Source organism: Motacilla alba, chromosome 1A, assembly GCF_015832195.1.
Source record: "Motacilla alba alba isolate MOTALB_02 chromosome 1A, Motacilla_alba_V1.0_pri, whole genome shotgun sequence".
Classification (NCBI taxonomy): domain Eukaryota; kingdom Metazoa; phylum Chordata; class Aves; order Passeriformes; family Motacillidae; genus Motacilla; species Motacilla alba.
In genome coordinates, this window is record NC_052031.1 from 35619968 (window position 1) to 35644676 (window position 24709).

A 24709-nucleotide genomic window follows, 5' to 3' on the forward strand; every position below is an offset into this window, starting at 1 on the left:
CTGTAGCTTGTTTGTGTGTGTAGTGAACTGTTATTTATTTTGAATTTATCACATTTTAAACCCCATTTGAGATACAATGCCTTGGTTGCAGAAGTGATCCAGGGAGCTCACAGCCGAGGCTCTTGGATCCAGACACGTCTGCTGTATTAAATGTGTGATGTGACCATATCTTTATCTCTGTAAAGGTAGTAACAACAATATCTATGCCTAAAATAGTCAGTGAGCAAAATGACTGTAAAAGATTTCAGATTATCAAGTAAATTGATGCATTTAAGTACAGAGGCAGTGCATGGATTTTTTAGCTCATAGTGTCACTGCTGAAGTCACTGCAGATGAAATAAAGAGCAAAACACTATTAATCTGCCTTTAGAAAATTTGTAAGTGCTGCTCTGTTGAAATGTTAGGGCCTTCTGTATCTATAACGTGTAAAAGTATGTTTGACACGTATTTAAAATTAAACTAACGCATAAGCCCTTTCTGAACTGAGATTCTTAAATCATTTTAAGATCCCAAGTGTACCAATGCTGGACTAAACCTGGGGGTATAGTCACACAGAGAACTGGAGCTTGTCTGGAGGGGCCTCCCAAGAGCAGCACTTTATGTGGAGTCTGCTGGCTTTGAGGAAGGGATTAAAGAGACATTATTCCCAGGATGGCTTTGCTGATGCCAGTGATGAGCAGAAACATCTGTTTTATAATGGGAAAGCACTCCAAGCTCCTTTAAAACACCTGACAAAGTTACTTTTAATTCTATGAGAAGTAGGTGGGAGGGATAACTATCCTTAATTGTGAAGTGGATTCCTGTGTTGATACAAGGTTACCTAATCCATGCTTGCCTGAGAAAACAAGATTTATGGTTGTCACCAGACTTAGGCTCAGTTTCCATACTCTCATTTGCTCTGTCTCTTCAGACTTAAGTACATGTAGCAAAATGGATCAAAGGTAGGGGAAAGGAGAAGAGGACACCTAGACATTAGCAGAACAGGTATGTGCCAGCCTTGGAACATTAGCCATGTTTGCTTGGAGAAATGCTGTAATAGTGGGAAGCTAAATGAGAGCAAGGCTCAAGTCTTTTTTTCTTCCACATGCCTATGTGATGTGACAGCATTCGGGGATGGGAAAAGGCTCCCCATGTGGGTACCTTTGGGAGTGGTTTTTTGTGGTGAAATGGTTGGCAATATCTGTGATATCAGATGGTGTCATCCAAGGGTTAGGATTATACATGCCTCTTCTCCCCATGTCAGCCTCAAAGCTGACCTTGTTGTACCTGATTCTGTGACAGAGTTACAGCAGTAGTTACCCCTGCGTAAGTCCTGCGTCAGGGTGTTTTCAAGATTCAGAGAGCTATATTCTCTATAGCACATGAGATAGAAGTGTGATATCCAGTCCTGCTTCTCATGGTCTGGGCTATCAGTGGCCATGACCAAAGCACAGCCCTTTATTTAAAGAACTATTTTTTTTCTTTCTTTTCTTGCTGTGCAACTGACTAACAAGGACTGCTCGAGTGGTGATCTAAAAACAGGGGCTGTACGCATGGCAGATGCTGTTGGTGAAGATTGACCTGGTAGAAGTGTCCCTAGTGCAGAGGCTGGACCAGTCATGTCTCCAGAATGTCTGAAAGCCCCTGTAGTTAACAGGAGTCATTTAGTTGAAGTCAGCGGATGTTGTTTTAGGCCTTCAGAGCCCAATGATTCACTTGCTTTCAGAAGCCTTTCCTTTCTAAAATAGAGGTTCACTTTATTTCCTTGGAGCAGGATTTTTTTTCCAGTGGGCTGTGATTCTCCCCAGGGCATAGGGGAACACAGTGATGGCAATTGGAGCGGTCTTAAGACATGGAAAAGATGGCTAAATGTTTAAAGAAAAGATGCCTTGCAGAATGAATGCAGACTATTGTAGAGGATTATTGTGATCAGTAAACTTTACTATAACAATAAATAAAAGAATACAAATGTCTTGATTTGAAGCAAGGTGATGCACCCCTAAAAACATAGCACCACTGCAAGAACAGAGGTTTCAAAGGGGCTGCACACATGAAATAGAAGGTGACATAGAAAATCATGTCTTCAAAAGCAGGCTTCAAATGTAGAAGTGCATATTTAATTCTACAGTAAGAGGTGTGCTCTGGTGTATGGTGTGCTTCAGGCATGCATACTTCTTACTGTAACATCCTGATTTCTGCCTGGTTGTCAAGTTCCTTAATTCCCTGGGAAAGCAGGTTGGCAGGCTTGTGGCAAAGGTGTTTAGTATCTTCTAGTGCCAGAGGAAGAACATTGTGCAGTTCTCTCTGCTCTTCCTTTATCTTTAGTGAAATAATGTAGGGGAGAAGGTTGGAACACAGTCTTTTTGCAACTAGACACATGTAAATAATGGATTTTTCCTTTTTGTTACCGTGATCAAAATGCTGAATGTATTCCATATTCTTCCTACCTGCAGAACTGTTCAAACCCTTTGGTTTGACCCAAAGGGTCAAAGTATTTCAAATAGTGTGAAAAAATTACTGCAGGTTTTTCCTTACCATTTGTCATCTGTTTAATCCTCCACTCCTTTTCACTTCACCTTTAATAAAAAAAAAAAAAAAAAAAAAAAAAAAAAAAAAAAAAAAAAAGAGAGAGAGAGAGAAAAGTAGTGATTTAAAAATTTCAAAATAGAACAGTTCTTTTCATTCTGTTCCTCTGGGTGTTTTTTTATGTGGTGAAATTATCACTAGTCTTTGGTACAACAGAAAAAAATTTGGTGAACATACTATCCTCTAGAAATTAAGTTGTGTGTTGCTGTCTAGAGTTGTACTTGTCAGAATTTTACCCAGTGTAGATAGTTACTAGTTCACATTTTTTGGAAGCACTCTGCAGTTATAAGACAAGAAACGCTCTCTTTTCTTTTCAAGTGCTAGCTTTCTTTTTGGTGGATAATTTTTATCTGCTGTAGATAGGAAGATTTTCTCATGCTCTGTAGTTTATAACCTGACTTCAGTTAGATGAGATTTGTTTTAAGTATGTTGCACATTTCTTAACATATATTGTGACTCTCAGTGGGAAACAGTTCTTACTTTACAACTACATTTATCTCTTCTGGCAACCTGGTATTAAAAATATTTTAAAAATTTCTTTGACTTATTTTATGTAGCAGATGCTGAAATACTAAGACAGACTAGAGAAAATGTTGCAATATTTACAAATTGTTTGTAAAAGTATGCTGTTTTATAGCGAATAATTTTGACTAACTGTAGAGGAGTGGGCTGTTCATCACTTATAACAAATACATTGAATTTACCATACAAGTTTCAGGAATATTTTAGAATTTTTTTCTGATAATGCTGCCAAAATAATTCTAAGAACCTGAGTAAGGTTACAAATATTTCAAAATTAATATTTCACAATGTTTTTTTTTTGGGGGGGGGGGGGGGGAATATTATCTGAGTGTGGCTAAGTTTGAGTTTATTTAAAGTTCTTATGAAACTACTCCAGGCCTCTGGAAGGCAAACACGGGGAAACAACTCACATTTTTGCCCACTTTAGAAAAGAATGAGAAAATATATGTTGCAGAGATTTCATTTTAAATGTCTAATAACTTTCAGAGTTATTAACAAATATCTTATAAAGAAGAGGTCTGGATTGTAGGGCTGCAGGCACAAACCTAGTTGCTCAAGCTTATGATAGGAAGGAGACAGTCAGTTTGGTTCCATTTGAGGGAGAAATGAGAAGGCTGGATTTTACTTCTTCGTAGTCAAAACTCCTGTTGAAAAATTGGTAGTGCTTGCAAATGTAGATGTAAGGGAGTTAAGAAAAGCCCTCAGAATTTAGGTTAACTGTGTGAACTTAGTTATATTTGTGGTATTATTGCAATGTCATTACAAATATGATTCCTCATAACATTTTTCTGATATTTTTCAATGAACTATACTTCATCAGAACTATACTGCATCAGAACACCAGCAGTGTGCTGTTCATATACCTGTTGTCCAAACAGAACCTACCTTATTAATTCCCAGATGTGGAAGGTGCTTGGTACAGGTTGTTAAGTGGTCACAAGGATGAATGCCTGCTTTGAATTCCCTCCCTGCCTCTGCCACTAGAGTTACTGTGGGATGCCGAGTAAATCCCATAAATGGACGGAGTCTCATTTAGTCATTAATAATGTATTACTGATTTCATGAATGCCCAAACTAAAGCACCTGTGGCCAAAACTTCTATAAAGTGTTCACCACTGCAGTCAGATATAATGGGAACAGTTCTTTAAGTATGTGTTAAATAGACTTGACATTGAGAGGTGTCAAGAATTACTTTTAGTCTCTCTTTGGTCTCCACTTTCTTACATGAAAATAATAGTCTAACCTAATCTTGCAAAGATTATGAAGAAGAGCATTAATAATATTTGCAGGGCAGTAGGTGCTATTGCAGTGGGTGATGAATTACGCACTTACACTGGAAACCTTTGTCTTTTGTAGGAGAACATGTATTGCTTTTGGTTATATATTTAGGTCGACCCTGCAGAAAACTTTGTTTTTTCTCTTATTTAAATTACTGTAAAATCAAATCAAATTCTTGGGACAGTGGTCAAACAGCCTGTGGGAAAGTATATAATAATTGGGCATTATTGTTCAGTCCAATGCAGTTTTTAAGTAACACTACATACCTGCCTTTTGAAATGAAAGTAGGAAACAAATTATTCTAAACAAATCTCATGTCTTAATCGTCATTCTGTTTTACTTAAGTTCCTCTTTGGAGCTGAATATAAAAACTTTATTACTTTTGGCTGAGAATCTTCTTATAAACTAAGGAAATAATATAGTCCCTATTTGATGGCTTTGGAAGTAAGATATGGTCAAAATAAGCCCAAACACGTTAAAGAAAACATCAGTGTGTGAAAGTTAGTGGCTTCAGTTTCAAACTTATAGGTGCCAACCTTTAGACTGAACTCTGGACCAAGCTCCTCACTTTGTGAATGGCACCTAATGTGACCAGAATGTGTCATCCAAAGCAGCTAGCCAGGTAGGCAGAGTGTCACAGACTGTCCCCTGTGGTGGCCCTCTGCTAACCAAGCGGGAATTCCTGAGGCCAGGGGTAGGTCTGTAGTGGTGTGTCCAAGGTTCTCCATACATTTCATGCTCAGTGGTTGCTGGGTGAAAGGGAGAAGCAAGACCCAGTGTTTGAAGATGGTTGACTGCTTTGACAATATCTATTGCCTCAAAGCCCCTGAGAGACCTGGGCAAAGGTGTGGGTAGTTTCTGAACTGTGTTCCAGCTTACAGGTGACCTTGGTGTGAGCTATGGAGGCCTGGCAGTCCAGAGCTGTCCTGGGCAGGCAGGAGCATACAGGGAAACTTTATGGGCAAAATAAAACTACATTCAGCGTTAGGCAGGAGACAAATGAGAGTTTGCAGCATTGCATCTTTTGTACCTTGGCTCCATCTCAGACACCATTAAATACCTTTTCTATATTTGCCAGGAGACATTCATTGTAATGCAATAAGTTGAACCTTGATTTTTCTTCTATTTGCTTATTATTTTCTTCCCTTCTGTTTTCCTTTTTCTTATTACGGACAGATTTGGCCACTGTCAAATTGAATGATTTTTTGCATATTTGGTTGACTCTCTCTCTCTCCTAATTTGCTGATACAGTCAACTGTGCCAGTAAAGCAATTATGCAAAATTGTGTATAAAGGTTTAATGATACAAAACAATGTTCATCACAAATCTAATTGTGATTCTTAACATCCTTCCATAAACTCTGTGGTTAATACATGTTTTGTTTTAAACTGTATTTAGTTTAGTAGATAAGGGAACATTTTAACATACACCTTACTGTTAACTTTGAAAGGAAGCAATAAATAAAAATAGCAATTTGGAGGAGTTCAGATGATGGTCTATGTGCTTTCAGGTAGTGATTATAAGAAGTCTGCTTTATTACATATCTCATCAGGTTACACCATTACCTGTTTTACATTATGAATGATAACTATGTATGGTTGATTGTACAATGAGTCTAGTACAACACAGAGATTAAATATAAGATGGACATTGTAATGAAGCAAATAATGTGTCTCCATACTGAAACTCAAGAGACAGTGGGTTAAAAGAGAATTGACAGGTACACTGTACTTAGGCTTGATATCTGGTTTCCACTTGGATAGCTGAACTGTTTCAGGAAAAGAGCAGTAAGGCAATACTTGGTAATACTTTCACTGAAGCCAAAAATCCCGTTGGTTTTTCTTAATCCAGAATAGAGCATTTGGAAACATTCCAAACCTGATATTTCTCCTTCATGTTTGCATTGATACTTTCTGATTTCTGTGCTACTGCTTTCCTTGGAACCCTGGCTGGGATTTAATCCTACCACAGAAAGTACTGGCGAGTCAGATATTATTATTAGGGTTGACATTTAGGAGAGTCTCATTTACGTCAGGTCATTATGAACTGCAGGGAGAGACCTTCTGCCACAGTCACTAGAGACAAAGAACACGCTACTTCCATCAGGTAGGGTATCAGGAGACAAAACAAAAAGTAATTCTCCTTTCTATCCCCTTCTTGATTAGCAGTTGTAGGCTCTGTCATCTTTGCATGAGGGAATTGCTACAGACTGTAAGGACAGGGAAGAGGTAATAACCTGGCAGTAATTTCTGCTACCTCCTTAATCAGGATCACACTTGAATGCCGAATTATGAGGGTGAGTTCTGTTCACTCAGTTCACTCTAGATATTGAAATGTGTGAGCTGTGTTGTACTGAACAGAGCAGTCTATGGCTTATACAAACAGCTTTAATTTACTGCTTTCTGGAAACAGAGGCCTGAAGCAGTCATGGAGGTTTCAGGAATGTTAATTGTTTGTGTACATGAATGAGCTTAGAAATGATAGTTTTTGCAGTCTTCCCATAGCTCATCGAGGGTAACGGTGTCACTGCCGGAGAGGAGAAAAGAGAACGATTATTTTTTTTCTTCACAGTCTACTAATATTTTCAGGGCTTGATATAATGTGCCTTTAACAAACCATGAACTTCTCTCCTACTGAGTCACTGCATCCTGCCTACATTCAGTGTAGGCAGAGAGCCATTATACTAATCCACTCTTCCATCATATCTCTAACAAACACATGTATTTTCTTTGAATATTTATTTTGATACAAGGAGTGCAAGTTTTTTACTTGGCAATGCAAATAAGTAGGAGATTGTGACTTCTGAACTTTGTAACTTTAATTGTGGTAGTTCTGGTTTTCCACTATGATATGACTTGACAAATGTATGACAATTGTATTTGGCTTTAAGGGAATAATCCTGCCATCTCATAGCAACCTTAGAGTAATTCATTCACCTCTTCTGGTAGGGTAGGTTTCAAAGGCAGATGCTGAAATTGGACTTTTGCTTTGTTTTTTAACAGGTACGGTTATATGCAAGGCCTGATGCAATCCGAAGAGGATCAGGGGACTATGCTCTAAATATTACAAGGAGACTCATTGAGTTTTATGAAGATTATTTTAAAGTGCCCTATTCCCTGCCAAAATTGGGTAAGATTTCCCAGAGAATGTGAAGTTAACCCAGAAATGAGGGATTAAGTCAGCTAAAGGAATGTAATGTATTGGATTTCAAGTTAAATGTTTGGGTTAATTTAGGAGGATCAGTAAGTAAGAAATTTTTCCTTGTGGAGAAAGGGAAGCCAAACTGTGCTTTCTCCAACCTGGAAATGAAAGGAGCAGGAAGCAGTCAGTATTTACATTTGTTAGACAATGGGTCGAGAACCTGAGACCTTTCACTGATAAGGGGGCTGGGTTTTTCTTTGTTTTTTCGATGTTGACAGTTTTGGTTCTTACTCCTATGAGATAGCCACCAGAAGATGTTTGTTCTGTAATACCTGTACCTTGGTGCCTCAGCCTTAAATGGGGAGCAGAAGTGAAAATATTTGTGGAAACTGGCAACCTGTAGCAGTGCAAGACTGTGGGCTTGCTTTTTTCTTTTTTGATTTTATGGCTCATATGCCTTATTAATGATGATTAGTAGAGAAGCTTATTGTCTTGTTGTTTGTTAAAAAAATTGCTGTGATTTGTGTTAAAAAATTTGCTGTGATTACTGTGACCTTTTAAATGTAAACCCCATAAATTTCTATTATTTAAAAAAAATAGTTTCTTCTCATCCTCCCTTTCACCACAATCAGTTTGTCTCCTACTCATTTAAATACTTTCCACAGTATTACACCCTCCCTCCTTTGGAGCACGTTTGATAAAGATTCAGAAAAGCCTATTGCTCAGCAGCAGGAAGAGAGCATGCATTTGATCAGAAGTATTAGAGTTGGAACCACAGGTGATCCTCCCAGGAAGTCAGGGTTTATTTCATTAAATCCCTTGCCTGCTGAGTAGGTTTATTGGACTTACAGCTAATGGGGTAGGAGATAGATAATGTAATTGATGTTTCTAGATGAGGGTATTGCATGAATATTTTTTTAAGTATGTTGTGGCAGTTATTTCTTGGTGTCTTTTAATAACAGGTTACAGGCAGTGTTCTCCCAGAGAAATATGCAGATGGGTTAAACAAGCATATGGCCTATTTAAGTGTACACAAACTTTCTATGTATACTTTCATTTATACCTTCAAGCATGTTAATAATGCTTAATAATGTAAAGGAAGTTCTAGGCTTACAGGGCCAAAAAAATTTAGAGGGAGAAAATATAATCAAGAACAGTTTAGGTTGAAAGGGATCTTAAAGATCATCTAAACATCCAAACATTGTTACTTCAAGTAGTTTATTGAGAATGCCAGCTGGCAGCAGTGCTAGTAACTGTATCTGCTTCAGAGTATCTTTCAGAACGGTAACATACGGTCTTTTAAACCAACATGCTACATCCATTGTCATTGTGCTGTGGCATGTCTTTTAAAAATATCTCATTGTAAGTGAATATATTCCAGTTTGGATCTTTTTGGAACAGAACAGGAAGAATAGTCACAAGTAAAGTTGTATTTTTTCATCAAATATTTGCAGTAAAATTGTTAATAGGAAATACTGTGTGAAGACTTTACCCATTCAGTAGTGGTACAAGAAAATAATTACAATAGAGAAGAATTTTTTATAATATAGTAAGGTTGAATTTATTTAATGTAAATATAGGAAGAAAAATTTCTAAACTCAGTGATGTAAATATTTTAAAGAATTTTATTTGCATATTAATACAGGTATATTTGTTCCAGTTCAACCAAACACTGATTGCTACGTTTAAGCATGTGCTGGTGTCTTTAACCTGAAAAAATGCAGAATTCTTACTTTTGCTTTAAACCTGAAAAAAAAATAAATCAAAGTTTAGAAGGTTAGGGACAGTAGTCTGATGGATGAATAGAAGGACTAAAAATGGTAATAATGTAATCTGTCTATGATAGGGATTTTGCAGTGGTATTGAAGAATTTCCCAACTGAAAAGACAAACCAGCATTAACGGCAGCAATGGAAAAAGCATGTGCATCAGGTCGATGTGTTGATAATAAAAATGCACCTGGGCTCTCCAAAAGCTTAGGACTCATCTGATGTACTGCTGTCAGCACTGCAAAGGATTGAGTACTTTATTATGATTTTAAGAAAAATGAGCATGTTTTCTTCAGCAGGGCATTTCAGAAGTCTTTAATTTCACTTCTAAATGTGAAAGTGGGAGTGAAAAATGAAAAATGTACTTGGAAAGCTTTTTAATGTCAACAGTTTTAAGGAAAATGTTCTGTTTCAAACAGGTTTTTTTAAAAAAAATGTTTCGCGTACTTTTCGGTTCTAACAAGAAGCAACTTAACCAAATGTAATTATTTTTGTTGAAAGCACAGTTTATGTTTACAAAATAATTTTGTTGAAATACTGACCAGTTGGCTATGGAGGTGCAGTACTGGCTGTTGGTAGTGTCAGTGGTGTCTGTGGAGCTGTCTGTGTGTGTTAGAGTTGGAACTACAGGTGATTCTCTCTGGACAAGGGACCTGACACCCTTGGCAAAGCACTGTGTCATCTATGTGGTCATCCATTTGAGCTCTCTATATGGTAGGGGTATCTGAGACATTTAGGCTCTTTAGATGTATCAGAAAGATCTCTGCTCATTTGTTCACTTCTGAGTCATTGAGGTCCATTTCCAAGGCATTTGAAACTAGTGATCCTTACTTGAGTTTATAATACATCAGGCAGTGTTCTCTGCAGGAGCCAATTCCTCCTGTTGCTCTTGACTACCTGACTGGTGGTGACCAGGCTTTCTTGCTGTGCTTGCCTGCATTCGGATGGCTGTGGCTAAGGTTTTTTACATCTTATATGGTCTGTACTGCCTTCTGAATGCACTGGAGAAGAAGATTTGTTTTCCGGTTGATATGAATTCTGGTAATGAATGTGAATTGGGAATGTCTCTGACTGGAATTAACAATTTCCACAGTTAAAAGTTCTACCTAGCATGTAGCTTTTTTTTCCTACTCTTCACTTCATACTCTGAACTGGAAGGTGCTTGTGTAAGGTTTCAAACCAGTAATTTTTATATGAATTTCATTTATGAAAAATAAATTGTGTCTTTTAAACAAAAGCTAGATTTTTCCAAGACTATAATACTATAACTGTAAACGTTGGTTAAAGTGGTGGGTGGATAAACTATGGAATTTTATTTGATCTAAAAAGGTATGCAGAAGGATTTTTAATTATATTCTTATGGCTAGTGAATACAAAATATATCTGTATTTATATCACATAGTTATTTTTAATCCTATTTTTAATCCTAAGTGTGTGTTTGCACTGCACAAAAAGAACTGCTTTGTATGCATAGAGCTTTACCTTATGAGGGTCTTTGAGACTGGAAAAGTCTTGAATTTTTCCCCCTGAAGCCCTGACCAGTTGCTGTTTTGAAGTGCACAGAGCTTAGAAATTTAAAAAGGAAAAAAAAAACCAAACAGAAAAACCACCTTAAAAGAGAGGCTTCAAAGGAGAGCGTCACACTATGGGGAATGAAAATGTAATCAAGCCCGCTTGCCATGTGGACAGCTGTGATTCTTTAGTTGTAAACAGTTTGAGGTGGAGGGGCTGACTGCCTTTTTCAACCAAGGCTCCACCTCATGTGAGGTCACATGAGTGATGGAGAGGAGTAGAGTGACAGAATCCCCTCCCTCACCCTACTGGTCACACTGCTTTTGATACAGCCCAGATTGACTCATGTCCAGCCTCTCCTACACCAACACACCTAAGTGAAATATATTTTCCAGCTTCTAAAACTCCTTTTCTGTAGCTTTGCTGTATAGCAAACTTTGGAGTTCCATCTGATATATTTTATGTGGTTGTTGTTTGGTGGGATTTTTTTCCTTTACATTTGTGGTTGGGGTACTAATTACCTGCTTCATACAAAAATTTTATGGTTTTGTTTTCATTATGCTGCATAAAACACTTTGAAATTGTGAATGCAAGGTCTCAGAAAATGATTTTCCAAGGCATTTACTGAACAAGCTGCACAATGGAAGACAAGATTGGACCATTCACACTTGCTCATGCAGTATTTTTGGAGGATTCAGTTTTTGGAGTATGTCATTGAAGAATTTAAACTCTTGTGAGATAGAAAATAACTCAGGCATTAGAATGAAATTTAGCAGGGGAATGTTCCCATTCTGATTTTTAAAAGAAACTCATGTACCTCTGTTCCATTCCCTGATGGTTGACAGTGAACATTCTGGTGAGAGAGAACTGCTTCTGCCTCATGCAGTGTGAGTCATTGCAGACCCAGAGAAAAAGTGTTGAGATGTTGTTATATTAGCCAGCTGACTTGCTGTGAGCACTAGTGATTAACTGTTCCTTTTGATTTAAGTGCTTTACTATTAGCTTGACTCTTGGACATGCTCCTAGCCTATTCATTGCAATGTTGCCTTCTACTCTACTTAATCTTGCATCATCTCCATCAGCACTTCTTGTGCTACTTTCTTCCCCTTTGTTCGTCCTTCCTTCTGTCTCTGCTGCTCCTTGTAGGGTGAACCTCCATGTTGTTGCCTGCATTCTCTGCTAAAGTTATGCTAAAATTTTCACAATTCTACCCTCATGCTTTCTCTCTAGCAAGGTGAGGCTTCCTGCCACCTGTCCAGCTCTAACTGAAATTACTGTAAAACACCAAGCATGATAGCTTGTTTTTTCTTCTCTGTCTATAGAATTAAAGCATTAATTAGTACTTCTGGAATGGGGAAGGGTGGGAGAGCAGGCACTAAAAACTTGATTCATGTGCCTAAACAGAATTAACTGGTAATGTTAAATGCCATGGGGCATCGTGAGAACTCTTTGTTAATGTCCTGCTGGGTTTCAGATGAGATTCTGTTGGGCCGTGGCTGGCCCATACCTTACAGTTTCACATGGATTTATTGCTTTTTAATAGCTTTGAACATCTCAGTTGGGGCTATCACCTATGTTTAGGCAGCAGAGTTGAAGCCTGCTATTTTCTTCAACCAACTACTTGAAGAAAACATAATGCTTCTGCACATGGAGGACTATTTGTTGATACAGATCATTCCTACATTTTTTTTTTCTTTTTCTTTTTTAAATTTTTAAACTGTGAGCACTTCAAAACAGAAACTGGTCAGGACACCAGGGGGAAAAATTCCATCTTCAGCCATAGAGAAAAACAATGTATTTTCTCAGAACAATGCTTTTATAGAGAAAAGGAACTGTAAATTACTAAACTGAAACAAACCACATAGGAAATCAATCCCTAGTGTGATGTTAACAAAGAAGGGAAAAAATAGTCGTCACTTAGGACTTTATATATTGCTCTAAACTATTTAAAATGATAAACCAATTATTTCCATTAGTGAGTTTAATGCGGCTCACAATGGGCATTCTAACAGGTTTTGGAAGTTTGTTGAGGGGTTCCTGATCTCGCTCTGTTGCATTAGCATGGCAAGTCTGATATTATTTGCAGGAGATGGGAAAAGTTACATATAGGAATAAAGTAGCCTTATATAGAATAAAGATGAATGGGCCCTGGTGGAAATAATTCTGTTCTGAATGAAATGTTTTCATTATGTTGTGATTTCCCTTCCCTTTTAACTTTGACATGAATAGAATCCATACCTCTCAGATAAGGAAAACGTCCAGACAGGAGTATTATTGCCAGTAGCAATTCAGTCAGTCCATAGTAAAAACAAGGTGACCAAGTCTGACAATATCTCCACTGGCCACTTGGCTAAATCAGCTTGGCTTTTAAATGAGTAATTAAAAAAAAGGAAAAAAATTTAAAAAAACCAACCACCTGAGAGTGATGCTGTTATGAGAGGATTGGGGATTGTGGGAGATTTCCTGGAAATGTCAGGGCTGTTTTTGAGCCAGGAGAATCCTTCATCTAAATGTAAATAGATTTTTTCCCAAGCTGCTTTTCAGTATATGTAATTTGAACAGTTAGTACCAGTGTAGAAGTGAGTGCACTGAAGTTCAGCAGTGTCTATTCTTAGTTCTGTACCTTGTGAGAAACACAGATGCCTTCAGAAAATGATGCATTTTATCATGAGTTAGGAGAAATCTTGGCTGAGAAGGTACCAGTAAAGGTATTAGCTACACAGAGAGGAGACTAATCTGGATAGTTTAAATTTGATCTCTGATTTTTAGATTGATAAAAGACGAGGTGAATATTTCTGTAGGATTTACGAAATCGGGTAAGATCTTTGACACACAGAAACCCCATAGAAATTACTGGAATCACCAGAAAACTGTGTGAACTTCTACCTGGTATGAGATGGTTAAATGCCTAAAAGCACATGAATCCAAAATACTTTTTACATAGCTGTGACTGAAGTAGTTTTCTTTATAGTTCCTTTCACTTGCCTGAGCAGAGCATTCATACCTGATTGACCATGTCCAGCTTTTGAACTAATTTTATTTTTAAGAGAGGCTACAGAACAATTTTAATAACCTGTTAGAGAGTCAAGAGGGTTCATCAGAGATTTTGACTAGCAGCTGAGATCTTTTATACCAGTAACTATAGCTTCAGTTTAAAGGAGCATGTCTAGGAAAAGCTTAGGTCTTTGGTCCACAATGAACTTCATGTTTGCATAGACAACATGAACAGTAGTTTTTATTACAGGACAGGGTCTTTATGTCATTAGGATACTGTGAGAGTTACTTTCTGTGCATGGTGTGACACTATGAAAGTTACCATAGAAAGCTCAGAGCTACATGGCAGGAAAACAAATACAAAAGGATTTGGATAAAAGATAAATGATATCATTGAGGATACTGTGGTAGATTTAGATGGTGCTCAAGAAGAGGGATGTGTGAATCCTTGGGCAGTGTTCAGGAAGATTGGATTGCAGTAGAATCTGGTAAACCATGATTTTTTTTCTTTTGAAAATTGTACCTATAGTGTTTAGTTTGAATGAAGTAGGTAACGCCGTTGATCTACGTCAATTAGAGTACCAAGGAGAAAGTAATGGCCTTTTCTCACAGAATTGAGGTAGAAACCTGATACCATCTATATCTAAAATAGGACAGAACTGTTACACAATCTACTCAAGTATGTTGTCCTGTGGTGGAAAAGGAAATGGCTGTTGTTGATTTAATGAAATGTGTAGTCCCCCTATGCAGTCTTATACACGGGGCATTATTTAAACAGCACCTTCAAGAGAACTGTATATTTACAAACAGAGCTAATGGAATATTATGTAATGGACTAACATGTTCATAATGACAGTATTTGAGTAAATATGAAAGTTCACTGCTGACTTGCTTATGTGTAATTTTGATTCATAGTCGTACGATAAACTTGAATTTCAAGTTCAATTCATGAAGGTTCCAGTTTTCATTTAACCTTGCAGTTTCAAATGGAAGGAGAGTGAACAAGGATACTATGGTGACTCCTGTTTTTTCTGTCTTAATGTGTGAAGTCGAGGATGTCCTGAAGAGTGAAACTCTGCCAAATCAAAGTGTTGTGCTGGTGAGAGAAAAAAAAAAAAAAAGGCAGATTATAGAACCGTCCACATTAAGCACTGACACAGTTCACTCAGACTTTTTGTTTAATATGTGCAGTTTGAGTACAGGTCAATTCTATTATTTTTTAAAGAATTTTTAGTGTGAATTGATTGAGACAGGTAGTTTTACATACTTCAGTAGCAGCAGCAGCAATAACTTCCACTAGTATCTTCTTCTTATTCAGAATTGTGGTTTTTGGCCTCCCACATCTGATTTGAAAAGTGAAGACAGCTCAGTTTCTGGCTGGACTCAGAAACAAGTTCAATTGAGTCTAAGAGGAACTAGAAATCAATACAATGGAATCTGTTTTTCCATTCCTGTCTGAAAATGTGTTCTGTACCAGTTTTAGCCGTGCCTAGTGTTTTGCTTGCTGAACCCTATAGTTGCTGTGTTGGATCTCCAGCCCAGGAAGAGGTAATGTTATGACAATGTTTAGAGTCTTATTTCAGAAGTCTGTTCAGAGTCATGTTTCAAAACCACAGTTTTATTTAGCCTGAAAGTTGTACTATAGCATATTTTCTTGGTCATGACAGGCAAGAAAGCCTTAAAAGACATTTCTCCTGCATCTCTCCCTCACTGGAGGCACTTAGAGCTGTTGGGGTTTGCATAACTCCTTGCCTTCCTTCTCTTAGGGTAAGCCTGCTGTTTGAAGACTTAGCAAACTGATTTAGGATGCTTAACTGTACTTTCAGAGCTAATCTGTACCTTCTGTCACACTCAAAGTCTCTGAATGGCTGGGATGAAAACTTCCATGCAGAAAGGCTAAAAGGAGATTCTATGAATACTTGAATTGTGTTGCTCCTTTTGCATAGGTAGCAATTGTTTTCACAGCAATTTCAAAAATCCTGCCATCGGTTTCATGCTGATTATTAGGACCTTTAGGAGTGTGTGAATTTGTTTATTTTTCATATCAGTATCATTGCTAACAGTGAGTGAGAAGAAGAACAATTGGGTTTTGATTTTTTGTTTTCTTTTTATTTTTCCCCTGCAGCACTGAAGAAGTGTTCCTGTTAACTCTCCATGTTCTCAGTTTTAGAAGGATTGTGCTCCTTTGGGGTAGTTCGTTATGCTCTCCAGATGGTTTTGTGACTAAGTTTGTTTTCCATTAGATGCTGATTTGAGGGCAGCAAATATATTACATTGAGAAACAGAAGTTTCACTTGGCAAAAGTGATGATAAAGCACTTTGCCCACTGCCTCACTGAAACTGATTTGTATTTGGCTTTGCTTATTTTCTTTTGCTTGTTTTGAAATAAGAATGTATGTATTTTAAAATGTTACCTATTCACATATACTGTAATGCCAATGTCATGAAAACTCCATAATTGTCCCTACTAAGAGCATTCTTCTTCACTATGAACCTTGTGCCATAAAGAAAATAGATGAGGGAAATACAGACCCCCCCCCCCAAAAAAAAAAATCTATTTAATGTGCTTCCTAGTAAATCTAAAGGGTATGCATTACTGGTGCAGTGAGAATTAAAGTTACCACTTACTGAAAATATCCTGAGTATTAGAAAGAGCTAAAAGTCTTTATGTAGATGTTTAAAAATGAGCTTTCTCATCTTATTTCTGAACTGTAAAAAACCCTATAGATACAGATGTAAAGAAGATACATTTTCATGTATCAGCACAGAGCACACAAAGTTTCTTTCAGGAGATTATACAGTGTCTTGAAAAGATTGTAACACATTAAAGTGGGACTTAAGTAGGCCAGAGATTTCTGTTCATACAAAAGATGTGAGAAAGTGTATAGCTACTGAGCTGAATAAACCTATTGCTGCTAGCTAGATTCTACTGGCTTAGTTATAAACCTTCCACCTGTACCAGTTAGGTTCTGTAAGCTACTGAAATTCAAAGGGATGTATGTGCTCACCTTTTATTGCTTTTGCTAAGGATATTGTAACTGAAAAATATCCTAACACAATGAATTATGCTACGTTTGCAGTTCCATGCCTGAAGCAACTTCATTTTTACATTATGGAAACCAATGATTTTCAGTATAACGATGAAAATATTAAGATGGATGAACAACTTTAATTTAAACAAGTGAATTACCATTGTGCATTTCCCCCTCGCCCCACCTTGCTTCCTGGGTGCTAGCCTGCTTCTTAAAATGGTATATGGACATTGAAAGAATCACTTAATTAAAATTCAGTGGAGATATTTGGTGGGTACTGCTAAACTTGCTTTCTCTGTTCTTTCTTGTTGTATGTGAATTCTCCTTTTTTTCTAATTTATTTAATTGCCATCTGCTTATGTATTTAAACTATAACATTTCCAGATTTAGGATCAGCTCTGTGAAGACTGTGATTTCTGTCGCTCTCTCTGATTCTTATCAGCAACACTTCTAACAAAGCTGTCCTCGTGAAGATGCATCTTTGTCATAGTGATAGCACACTTCAGGAAGTGTACTAAGCTAAAACAACTCTCACTGTTTAACTACAAAATATGTTTCTTGTCATATGCTACTGCTTACTGAAATTAAACTTGGGCAACATTTTAGTCTAGAAAAATCCAGTTGCATTTTTTTCTTGGAGTGTTTGGCACTGCTGCACGTTGTTCTGCTTTTGTAAGTACTGGGCGGTTCAATCCTGAAGTGGGTGGGAGCGGGAGGGAAAGGACAAGTACGAAAAAAAACTTAAAAATGTACTCTGGAGACCCTTGTGGGGAGTTTCTGCAGCTGTTCCTGTCTCTCTGGGGGGCTTGGATGAATCTTTAGAAACTGTTTCCAAATAGTGCCTGAGTTTGTGCCTTTGTAATTGATTCTGAGCTCTGCAACAACTTGAAACTTACCAGTGGAATGGGTGGTGCTAAAAGAGGTCCTGGTATGTTTTTTATTCAGCGGGGGCTTTGGTCTATCACCACCACTATGACACTAGGTTTCCTTTTGAAGTCATGTTGTAAAAGCACAGGTAATTTGACAGGACTTTAATTAGATGTGGCTCTTTATGATGTGACTTACAAACAGTAACAGAGGTCTGTCACCAGACATATTTTATGAAAATCCTTTTGCAAGGATTTTCTTCTGAGAAGCTAAGAGGCCTCAGGAACAAAATGTAAACCATGACTGTCTGCTGCTGTGGAATGCAACAGGTGGATCTGTGATTGGTCTCATGTGGTTGTTTCTAATTAATGGCCAATTACAGTCCAGCTGTCCAGACTGTCTCGGTCAGTCACAAGACTTTGTTATTCATTCCATTCTATTCCTGTCTCACCTTCTGATGATTCCTTTTTCTCTATTCTTTTAGTATAGTTTTAGTTTAGCATTTTTAATATAATATATATCATAATATAATAAATCAGCCTTCTAAAACATGGAGTCAAGATTCTCATCTCTTCCCTCGTCCTGGCTGCCCTGAAAAGCTACAGAGGTCAGTGGTTGAATTTCTCATAAGAAATTATGTGAGATGTTTCCATGGTTGTTACAGTACCTAAGCACTTTTTAATCACTGTTTACATGTAATGTATTGGCAAATGGAGAAACACCACAGTTCTGTTGTCCTATTTAGATGCTCAACTGAATGCCAAAGAGTGAGGGCAGACAGATGTTTTGCTGGTCAGATGTGTATAAAATGTTCAGTTGTGAGATGGAATTTGAGTATGCATTGAGACAGACAGCTGGAACTTGCATCCTTTCATGGTTAAGTATTGGTGATTTATGTGAGGGATATACAAGTGACTGCAATATTTCCTGCTTTAAAGTTAGTCTGAGAGGTGTTCTTCCTAGGGCGCTAATTCTCAGGTGTGGAAATATATAAAGCTTCACAAAACTCTCAGCCCTAGCTTAGATACATAAAAAAATGCATTATATGTCTTTTCACTGGTAATGTAAAAATTAATTCCTAGCCATCTTTTCTCCATATTCTTGAAATGTCTTAAGCTTTGCTTCCTCTTTTAAGGTAATCACAGAGAATTGAAATTTACTGGCTGTTTATATGGCTGTTACTCAGTAACAAACAGATGCGTTATAAATGCAGTTTTATGCTTCATGCCAAATCTCGAGGATTTTCTGTAGAAACCGTACAATGGTTTCCAAGTGATTAAAAGGGTCTCTGAATTGTACAAGTTATGATTGATAAGACAATGATCTTATGTAGCTCTTAATAAAACCTGCCAGAGAAAGAATGTTGACAAGTGATACTGAAGAATATTTGAAATTGCTCTAAGTCATTCAGAGTAATAGTGAACAGACAGCTTTCTGTAATACTTATATTGTATTTGGGGACAGCTGGATGGAAGTCCAACCCAGAAAAATTCACTGTTTTATCTTTGTCAGTCTGTTTCTTAAAAAAAAAAAAAAAAAAAGAAAAGAACTTGCTCTTTGCAGTCAAAAAAAATACAATTGCTGTGTGACAGCTTTGATGTGGAGTATAAAATGGTCAAATCTAAGTACACAGCTGAAGGATAATTTAATGTTTCAATAGCGAAGTGCAGAAAAATAACATTACAAGTGAGTAAAATGTAATTTTAAACATTAAAAACAAATCTTCCTACAAGTAGTTCTAACCTCTTGAAATTTTACATATCCTTGTCTGTGAATGTTCCTTTAATATTAATCTGTCTGTCCAACCATATATCCTGGCTGTACTTTACGATGGTAGGCCTATAAAAACTGTAAGAACACATATCTGTAGATAAAATTTCAGTCAGCAGGTGCCAGACTTTTATGGAGGCTCTCCCAAACTATAGTTCTCACCTTTCTGCTGTCATATGTAGCAGGTGTAAGATCATGGAACCAGGAAGTGTGCACATGGGATAAGGAATCTGGGAACGACAGTCTTACAAGCATGTGATGACTTTGGAAATATGGATAATGAGAAGATTGGGTGTGCTGGTTTTTGTTGGTGTAGTTAATTTTCTTTTGGTGGCTGGTGTGGGGCTGTGTTTCACAGTTGTGTTCAGAACACAGAGATGTTTGTGTTATTGCTGGGCAGGGCTTACACAGACCCTTTGCTGCTTTTCATGCTGCTGCACTGGTGAGGGAGCTGGGGGTGCCTGGGGGGTTGGGAGGAGACACACCCAGAACATGTCACCCAAACTGACCAAAGGGGATTCCACCCCATCTGACATCATGCTCAGTTACATAAAATGGGGGAAAGAGGGAGGAAGGGGGTAACGTGTGGAGTGATGGTGTTTGTCATTCCAAGTCCTGATGGGACTCTCCTGGAGATGACTGAACACCTGCCTGCCCATGGGAAGTGATGAGTTCATTCCTTGTTGTGCTTTGTTTGTGTGCACAGCTTCTGCTTTCCCTATTAAACTGTCTTTATCTCAACACACAAGTTTTCCAGCTTTTATTTTTCTGATTCTCTCCCTGTTACCCCTGGTGGGGGAGTGAGCAGCTCTGTGGTGCTTGGCTGCTGCATGGGCTTGACATAGTGGCAGTTTTCAGGCTTTTATCTTGTGGGTTCCATGGAGAAGATGAGTCCTGTTCACTGGTTATGAACTAGTCCTTCATTTTGGAAGTCTCCTGACCTTTTTCCAGTTGCCTCCTCCACTTACAAATCATCACTGCAGTTCTTTTTCATCAGACCCAAGGAGGATCAGGCAAGCAGACTGTCCTACATGCAGTTTTGTAAGACATTAACATCAGTGGTGTAAAGTAGTTTTCTTCCCTTTGATTTTTTGGAGGTTATTTTTAACCAGCTCTTTCCAGAGCACTGTTTTTCAGGCTGGTCCCACAGTTCAGCTGCAGTGCTGAGAAGTTGCTGCTGGCTGGGCTATCCAGAACTTCTTAAGTCAGGTCTGCTGCCAGTATGTGTGAATCTATAATCCTGGAAGATTATAGTTACAGATGGTACAGCAGCATAAAGCTAAGTATAATTCCAAACTAGCTTGTAACATTCTAGTGCATGTTGTGTGTGTTATCAAAATCAGGGACCTCAGCATCAAAAAGCCCCTGATTGCTGTCAGCAAAATAAAGGTGGCAGAGTCAACCTGCCTAGAGAGAAAGAACTGTCTTATACTCTACTGCTAGCAGCTTATTTCCATTATTCAATTGGTCTATAAGTAAAAGTTGACGGAGAAGCTGTAAAATTGTTTCCCTTCAATATTCATATTTAGGAGGGGGGCTCCTATAGAGGGTAATAAGACTAGAGATAATATAAATGTCTTTCTTCATATCAAAACTTTTGACTTGACAAGCAAGCTGTTTTATATTTTGGAAGGTAATTCCATGCAGAACTAGTCTTTTGACAGCATATTCTTTGATCTGTTAGACTGGTGAGCTTCACTGAAACTCATTTTAAAACTCCCAGCTGGGAATTTGCCTTCCCTGCACATCCATTTTGACCTAGGGATTATGAACAAGACGAGGTGGCACAGTGTTATTCCATCTTTGTGTGAAGATGGAAAATTCATGATAATGTTGCTGTTGGTTCATTGTATTAAAATGCAGAACCACTCAGATATATTTAAAAGCATTTTTGAATGTCTTTATCCATCTATCATCGCCTGCAAGGGATAATGCCTTTCTTCAAGTTGCTAAAACCTCATTTGTGATGCAGATCAATATAGAACTGGATTTAGATAAACACCCACATGTGGATGGGGTCTCTTCAGTAAGGCATCTTTCTGTTATCCTAATATTCTAGCGCCTTGTTCTTCCTTAAACTAAGCATGCTAGTGAAGGATGTGTTGTAGAAAGGTAGTAAGTTTTCATTTGTTGGTGTTGTTCCCTCAATACATGTTTATGATTTTTTTGTCAGTAGCTCTGTGTCTCATGCTCTGATGGAGAAATTTCATGAGTTCATTCTCATATACAGTTCCTTCTTTTCCAATGAATTTTTCTAGAGGTGTGTGTGGAGTACCGCAGTAAAGGAAAGGCACCTTCATCCTCTCACAAATCTGTTATAGAGGGCACATTCTCAAAAGCATAGACCATGTTGCATTTCTTTCAGCATGAATCAGTTGCATTTTTGGTATAATCCATATTACAAAGTTGCTCCCGTAAAGATTCTTTCTTTCTTGTCTAGGCAGATTTAGTGAAAAATGGAAGAGCAGATGCAGACATTGGATTTTATAATAAAGAAATAGTATAACCTTTGGCTTACACTTTTCTTTATGCTGATCACTGATTTTTACTTCAAAATCTAATAATAATATTTTTCTCATTTTTGCTGTCTTGGGGAAGATTGACTGTATGGACTGAGTTCTGAGTATCATTATTGTAGTGCTAATTGCCTTTGTTATCCTTTTCTGGTCTTTTTGTGTGTGCCATTTTAGGATGGCAGTGGCATCTGAGTCAGACTGTTTTCTTATTTGTACGTTACACTTCTCTGTGGTGTACTTTGTTCCCAGACTCAGTTAACAAGAAGCTGAAGGTGAATCCTGTATCTGATTATTTAAAACTACCTGAGATTTACTTCAGGTTTAAAAATTACGTGTGCTCGAAATGTAATGAAATTTTAATGTGTTTTAGCAGCATACTAAGATTTGTATTCTTTAGAAAGAATTTTTTCTGTAGCAGTTAAAATAGAGATGAAAAAGGGTTTTTTTTCTGTTACGACATTTGGGATTATGGATTTACTTGGGCTTTATCTGGAAAGTTTGTGTTGTGAGGTGGACTGGACAGTTGAATCTGTGCATACTAGCTTCTCTACACCACTGTGTTAACTTCTGCATCCCTGCCAGTGTGATTGTGAAGGCAGTATAGTTGTAGTACTAAACAGCATATAAATAACCTTTTGTTTACCTTCTCTGCTCTTGACATTGTTTTTATGTCCACTGGAGCTGTTCTAATATTGAACCTATCTCTCCATCTTTAAACTCTATTACAGCAATCTTTGCTTGACATCTTCCTTTCATGTTTTTATACATTGTGATGAGCACTGAGATGGGGAATCCCAGGTGCAGTTAGACTAGAAATTCAGTGTATGGTTGGAGAGCTGCCAGGAGCTGGGATGAGTTGCAGATTTAAGAATCAATATGAACTGCTTGACTTTACATGTGGGCTACCAACTGGTTGTCTGTGCTACTCAGTATGCATATTTAATTTATGTTCTAAACGGGATGGCACCAAAATATGTACTTTAAGAAGATGATTTCAGACATAAAGATAATGTTCTGAATGCTTGATCCTAAATGGTGATGCCTCATTTAGGCCTTGAGTTTATCATAAATCTGATTTGGAATGCTTTTAGTCAAGACATTTTATTCAATTGGATCAGACTTTATTGTCTTCCTTTATGCTTCTTTTAGATGTTGATGTAATTAACAAAAGTTGTTTTCTTTTCCTTTCTTGTTTACTGTCCAAAGCAAAGATATAGTACAATTTTAGAAGTTGAGATTGGGGAGCTTTTGTAGGCTGTATTTATGTAGACAAAAAACTTTTTAAAACAGGAGTTTTGAATATACAATTAAGGTATAGTGTATGATCAGTGCATATGGGTCTGTGCTTAAGTTTCCCATTACTGCATATAAAAACTAAGTAAAACATATTGAGATCAGAGTACTTTAATTTTTTTGTACTCATCACTATTGATTAATGTACGATACTATTAATAGCACATGTGTGTATTGTGGGCTGCCTCAGCTAGGCTGTAATCCCATCAGCTATCATCAATCAAACATGGCTAGGCACAAGCAGAGTTTGTAGGGAGGCTGTCTCGTTGGGAATACAGTCTTTTAATTCAGTTGATGTTCTGCTTCTGACCAAGTCAATTCTTCTTTTGCAAAAGGATGAAATAAACCCAAAGAAATCCTTTACCGTGTCAATGCCTTAAAATAGTTTCCCATTTGGTGAGGTATACATATGGATAGTTACACTTGGTGAAATTTCTCCATAGTGTAAATTGTGTTTCTGTGTCAATGATTCTCCCACAACTGAAACCCCATTAAACCAAAACTGCTTTGGAATAATAAGTGAAGTGATTAAGTTAACATTGAAATGCTATAAAATCTGTCATCACTCATTATCCAAACTAAATTCTATAGTTCAGATAAGATATAATTTGTAGTCTTACTTTTTCTTCAATGAAATGTTATTGTAAGATGCCCAGAATTTCTGTATGTTGTCTCTGAATATATATAGCATGGAGTATGAAATGAAAGTCTTGTGTTGTACTATAAATGTCAGAATAAATTACATGCTGTATACATTTTCATATGGTGATGGGTAAGGATGGAAGAATATTTTTGTGACCAGAAATATTTGACATTATAAAGTACAATGGCTATGAGATTGCAGATTTTATAAGGGCTTGAAAATTAGATTTATAAAAAGATTAACAGTGTTGCTAAAGGGATTTTCTGGAATAGGCATTATTAGAGTGTAGAGTGGTATCCAAACATGTTAAAAACATTCCCATTGAATAATAATTGGAAAAAATTATTGTATTTTGTGGTTAAAAATAATGCTAATGATTTTTTGTTTTTCAAGTAGCAGTAGACATTTTTGGAAGAAAGGTGGTTTTAAAATGTATCCAGTGTTTTAGGCCTGTTAATTGGCATGCTCTCAATGGACATAGAAAATAGCTATTTTTTTCAGTAAGAGCATAATAGAAGAGGAAGAGTTGTGCAGCCCTATAGATTCAAATGAATAATTTGTCAATGGAGATTTCAATCCAGGAGCTATTCTAACAAGTAGTTTTTGAATTTAAGTACATGATTATTTTCTGCTGACTCAAACCTAACATTTTTAAGTACCTCATTGCCCTGTACTTTTCAATATATAAGGGGGGATGCTAACGGGTGATTTGTATCTGCAGTGGTATTAAATGTACAGAATGTTTGGTAGTTAACAGATGTCAATATCAATGTGTTTACAGAATAAATGAAGAAAAAGCTAAACTAGT

The 24709-nt window shown here is 37.2% G+C and overlaps 1 protein-coding gene across 1 annotated transcript in view; it reads left to right on the forward strand.

The window, feature by feature from the left end:
* Nucleotides 1–24709, forward strand: part of TRHDE (thyrotropin releasing hormone degrading enzyme) — a 209677-nt gene that overhangs the window by 31481 nt on the left and 153487 nt on the right. Inside the window, exon 3 of the mRNA XM_038153062.1 lies at nucleotides 7368–7494. Within this exon, the coding sequence (XP_038008990.1) occupies nucleotides 7368–7494 (127 nt within the window). The remainder of the gene's footprint in view (nucleotides 1–7367; nucleotides 7495–24709) is intronic.